This window comes from Amaranthus tricolor, chromosome 13 (assembly GCF_026212465.1).
Source record: "Amaranthus tricolor cultivar Red isolate AtriRed21 chromosome 13, ASM2621246v1, whole genome shotgun sequence".
NCBI classification, from domain to species: domain Eukaryota; kingdom Viridiplantae; phylum Streptophyta; class Magnoliopsida; order Caryophyllales; family Amaranthaceae; genus Amaranthus; species Amaranthus tricolor.
Window position 1 is genome coordinate 14,841,824 of NC_080059.1, and position 4,951 is coordinate 14,846,774.

General features: G+C 31.3%; 2 protein-coding genes across 2 annotated transcripts in view; one reads left to right on the forward strand and one right to left on the reverse strand.

Annotated features, from left to right (window-relative positions):
• The first annotated feature begins 574 nt into the window (after positions 1–574).
• LOC130798847 (protein FAR1-RELATED SEQUENCE 1-like) lies at positions 575–1,348 on the forward strand. The gene has a single exon (XM_057661945.1). The coding sequence runs from the start codon at positions 575–577 to the stop codon at positions 1,346–1,348; it is 774 nt and encodes a 257-aa protein (XP_057517928.1).
• A 2,742-nt stretch (positions 1,349–4,090) lies between these two features.
• LOC130798848 (uncharacterized) overlaps positions 4,091–4,951 on the reverse strand; it is a 12,380-nt gene continuing 11,519 nt past the window's right edge. Inside the window, exons 3-5 of the mRNA XM_057661946.1 lie at positions 4,507–4,638; positions 4,304–4,432; positions 4,091–4,220 (exon numbers count right to left, since the gene is read on the reverse strand). Of these exons, the coding sequence (XP_057517929.1) occupies positions 4,091–4,220; positions 4,304–4,432; positions 4,507–4,638 (391 nt within the window). The remainder of the gene's footprint in view (positions 4,221–4,303; positions 4,433–4,506; positions 4,639–4,951) is intronic.

Sequence of the window (4,951 nt, forward strand, 5' to 3'; positions counted from 1 at the left end):
AAAGTGTTTTATTAATGAATCTGATGGGAAAATGTTTGTGGAAATGATTCTTAAGAAGAAAGAAATTTCACCTACTTTTTTTTTTGATTTTGAGGTTGATGATACTAAATCTCTATCGAAGGCAATTTAGGCAGATGGTATTAGTAGGAGAAACTATTCATTGTTTGGTGATTCGATATCTGTGGATGCTACTTATGGTACTAACAAGTATAATCAAATTTTTTTTCCTTTCACGGGTGTTGACCATCACAAAAAATGTGTTACTTTTGTTGTGGGTCTTATTAGTAGGGAAGATGTATCTTCTTATACTTGGTTATTTGAATCTTTTTTGAGGGCAATGGGTTGGAAGCAACCAGATTCCATTATAACAGACCAACATCCAGCCATAAAAATTGCTCTACCCAATGTTTTTGACAAATCTATTCATAAATTCTGTTGTTGGCATATAATGAAGAAACTAACTGATAAAGTTTCTATCGAGTTACGTAATAATGATGAGTTTTTAAGAAGAATTAATAGACTTGTATATAATAGGGATAATGAGCCCCATGAATTTGAAGATTAGTGGTCAAAAATGATGTCGAATTATGAGCATGCTAATTTAAGAAATAATGAATGGTTGAATAGTATGTATGATATTAGAGAAATGTGGGTGCCTGCATATTTTAGAAATCTTTATATGGGTGGTTTGTTTAGATCAACATCTAGTTCGGAAAGTGAGAACAATTTTTTCAATTACTTTGTGAACAAATTTCTTACATTAGTTGAACTCCAAATGAGGTTTCAAAGTGCGATGGATGTTCAACGTTATATGATGCAGACACTAGATAGTAAATGCAAGTTATATTCTGCACCTTTGAAGACTCTTATCCCTCTTCAAAAACATGCTTCTAGTGTCTACACAGATGTTGTTTTTAAGGATTTTCAAGAACAAATTCTTATTGCACACGATGAGTGTGGATTGGAAAAGAATTTCGTTAGAGATGGCAAGGATGTGTATCGTGTGGTACATTTAAACACTGTGACAATTTTTGAAGCTGTGTATGATGCAAAAACATTGTATGTTGATTGCTCTTGTAAGTTTTTCAAAAGAGTAGGAGTCTTATGTAAGAATGCATTTTGGGTTTTGCATGCAAAAGGCGTTAAATATCTGCCAGAACCTTACATATTGAAAAGGTGGACAAAAGATGCTAGCAAAACACCTGTCTATGATATTGATGGTACATTATTGGATGGTAATAGTGCTATGGAACCTAGAAAACGGGTTTTAGGATATGTTTGGAATGAGGTACATCGATGCATTAGTTTGGTAGAAGATGATGAGGATGATTTGGTCGAACTTTTGTAGAAAATGAAGTTGTATTCAGCTGAGCTTTTAGAAAAAAAGAATCGTGGGGTTGAGAATACAAAACGTCAAGAGTTAGAAAAAAGTTTGTGGGTTGTGAAGCTCCTAAAACAATTAAAATTAAAAACCCCAAACAATCTCATAAAAAAGGCAAGAGGAAAGAAAAAGATCCAAAACAAAAGGATACTGAAGATGAAGAGGAGCAAAGGGTGACCAAGCAAAGACAATGTAAAACTTGTGGCAAAGTTGCAGGTCACAATAGTCGTACGTGTCCATATAAGAAATAATAAGTAAGTACAATATGATATAAAAGTGTTACTTTCTGTTGGTACTTTCTTTAATAAATATTGAATTTTATGTTGGTACTTTCTTTGATAAATAGTGATACTTTCATTATTAAACGTTTCTGTTTTCCACATTTAGACATTTAACATAAATATTTTGTTCATCAAATCTTACAGGTGACTTGTTGATGAAATATAGTGGTAATTGATTGAATCCCTAATTCAGAAGAACAATTATATTTGAAGTTGTGTAGCAGTTGCAGAGTGTAAACTAATTTCTGATTGATTCTCTAGAAAAGTAGTCTAATCATTAGTATTAGTAGTATATAAATTACTTTCTGTTTATTTTAACATTATTAGGTTGTATTCTATGAAGAAGATAATTTCCTTTAAACTAATTTCTGTTTATTTTAACATTGTAATTGTTAGAATTAGTTATATGTAGACTAATTTATTTTTGATGTCATTATCATTCAATTTATCACAATATTTGTGTTGAAATCATCACAGTTTTTGTTGAAAGCATCATGATTTTATGTGGAAAGCATCACACGTTTATAAAATAAATGGTAGTGTATCATGTATTGTATTTTGTGTTGAATCAATGTAACACAGATTTGATTTAGAAAGCATCAAAGTTTTTTGTAAAAAGCAGCACAGTTTGATTTAGAAAGCACTATACAACAAAACATCACAGTTTTATACAAAAGTATCACACGTCAACACAATTGTTTTCATGTTGATGATGTTTACTTGAGAATATTGTTGAGATTTTTAATATCATTATCATTCATAACAACATTTTGTTGAAATCATCACAGTTTTGTGTTGAAAGCATAAATTTTCTATGTTGATAGCATCACACATGGAATCAAAACAAACTCAAATTTTCTTTTTCCCTCTCTTCTTGGCAGTCAACTTCGGTGCTGGTGAAGGTGTTTTCTCAAGATCTGATATTCCCAGGTCAAAGCTTGGTAAGTCGATGTCGACTGTTCTTTTTTTAACCACTCTTATCCTGTCCATAATCTTATCAATCTCCTCCATCACTTTTGGGTCTGAATACCATTGTGATAGTGTTGGAGAGTTTGATGATTGTCCGACATCTTGTATTTGATTGCCTTTTGCCTTTAACATGAACAGTTGGATAGATGATGTTGAGTAACAATTTCCATGTTCCTCTTCATCTTGCTACCTTCCTCCATAAGCTCCTTAATAAAAAGAATATAATAAGAAAAAACAGTTCAATTTAATCTTCTTACAAAAAAGTTATATGAAATGTGTTTCCTTATAGACAAAAAACTATTACTTTATATTTTAAAATGTGCTACTGGTTGTTTTCATAAAAAATTAAATGTAAAAAATAATATAACTTACATTACCTGCTGTATCATGAATTTGTTAATCAGAAGATGCCAACAAACCATCGGGAATAGGGATTCTAACATACACTCCATTATCTTCTAGCTCCACCTCATCATCATACAATTTCTTTCTTAATTTCTTTGAAATTGGGTATGTGTCTCCATCGAAATCACCCAGTCCAATGGATCTAGCCTTCAACTCAAGTTGTTCCCTTTTTTCAAAGTCTCATAAGTCCAATGTTGGATTAAGGGCAACCTTGATGATGGAAAAATACCTAGAGAGCTAACTCGATGGTAAAAGCAAATTTCTAATATGGCTAGACATGAAGCAATATTTTTCAAATTTTTTGTTTGGCATCTTTCCAAGCCACTTCCAAACCTATCAAACACTAAACCACACCAGTTAAGATTTTTTTATCTCATTAACATCAACCAATGGTTTAAGTAAACTAAGATCAACAGTTCGGTGTGAATTGGGAGCCAAAAATGTAATCAAAGCAGAAATTATAAAGAACCTTTTGAAATCATCGCCTCCATCAGTTAAATCCAACAACATTTTGTAAAGTAGTTGTTCAGCAAATATATCTTTAACCCCAACACAATCTAGTTTTTGTTGCCATTCCTCAAATAAATCATACTCAGATATATCTTCACTTGAATTAGTTCGTTTAATTACATCATTAACAGTTAACGGCAAGCCAAAAATATCGCAGACATCATACTCAATTATAGTGTACTTGCAGTTTTGATTGACTATGAAAGCTGAAGTACTGAAATCATATTGGTTGATAAAGTACTTAGCCATACCATGATAAGACATCTTAATTCTCAACAGAAGCAATCCTTCTAAACCAATTTCTTTCATAGCACTCCTTTGTTTATCATTTAATTTATCACACAAACAAACCATTTGAGAAGGAGATGAGAGCATATGAAGTTGACCTTCTCTCCTGTAACCCATCAAAATTGTATAAACAAAGCATCACATTGAAGTATCACAATTTTATGTAGAAAGCATCACATTGAAGTATCACAATTTTATGCAGAAGCATCTACGTCTAGAACTTACTTTTTTTTGGAATTGTTGTAGAAGAAACAATTTATACTCTTTCTCGTTTAGTTATTGGTAATGGAGGTTCTTCTTCCATTCCCGCATTTACGTTCACTTTTGGCACATTCTCTTCATGGTCCTCATTGTATTCTCCTCTTGCAACAGCAACTACTTGAACTCTGAAAAAACAAATGAAGTATCATGGTTCTCATAGAAATCACAATTTTTTATAAAAGCATCAAATTTTTATGGAACAACTTACTTTTTCTTTTCAGTTTTTATTCTTTTCCCTTTTGTTTTTGGCAAAGGTTGTTCCTCTTCTATTTCATGATTTTCTTCTCCTTTATCTTGCTCATTATCTTCTTTTCTTGCAGTAGTGACTACTTCTACACTGAAAGCATCACAATTTTTCATATAACCCATCACATTGTATTAAGAATGCTTCACATTTTAAAACAAACTTACTTTTTCTTTTTTGAAGCAACAGTTTTTATTCTTTTCCCAGTTGTTTTTGGCAAAGGTTGTTCCTCTTCATGATTTTCTTCTCCTTTATCTTGCTCATTTTCTTCTTCTCTTGCAGTAGCAGCTACTTCAACACTAAAGCATCACAATTTTATGAATAACATATCAGGTTTTATTAAGAAAGCATCACATATTAAATAACTTACTTTTTCTTTTTTGAAACAACAATCTTTATTATTTTTGCTTTTGTTTTTCGCAATTGTTGTTCCTCTTCCATTTCTTGATTTTCTTCACCTTTTTCTTGTTCATTTACTTCTTGTCTTCAAGTGGTGGCTAATTGAACTCTAAAATCATAAAATGTATATTAACAAAGTTTATTAAGTTACTTAGCATCATAAGTTTATTAAGTTACTTAGCATCACATCTTCAACAATAAAGAATAACAATT

Coding starts and splice junctions, on each gene's coding strand:
- LOC130798847 (XM_057661945.1), top strand. CDS start 575: ATGATGTCGAATTATGAGCATGCTAATTTAAGAAATAATGAATGGTTG.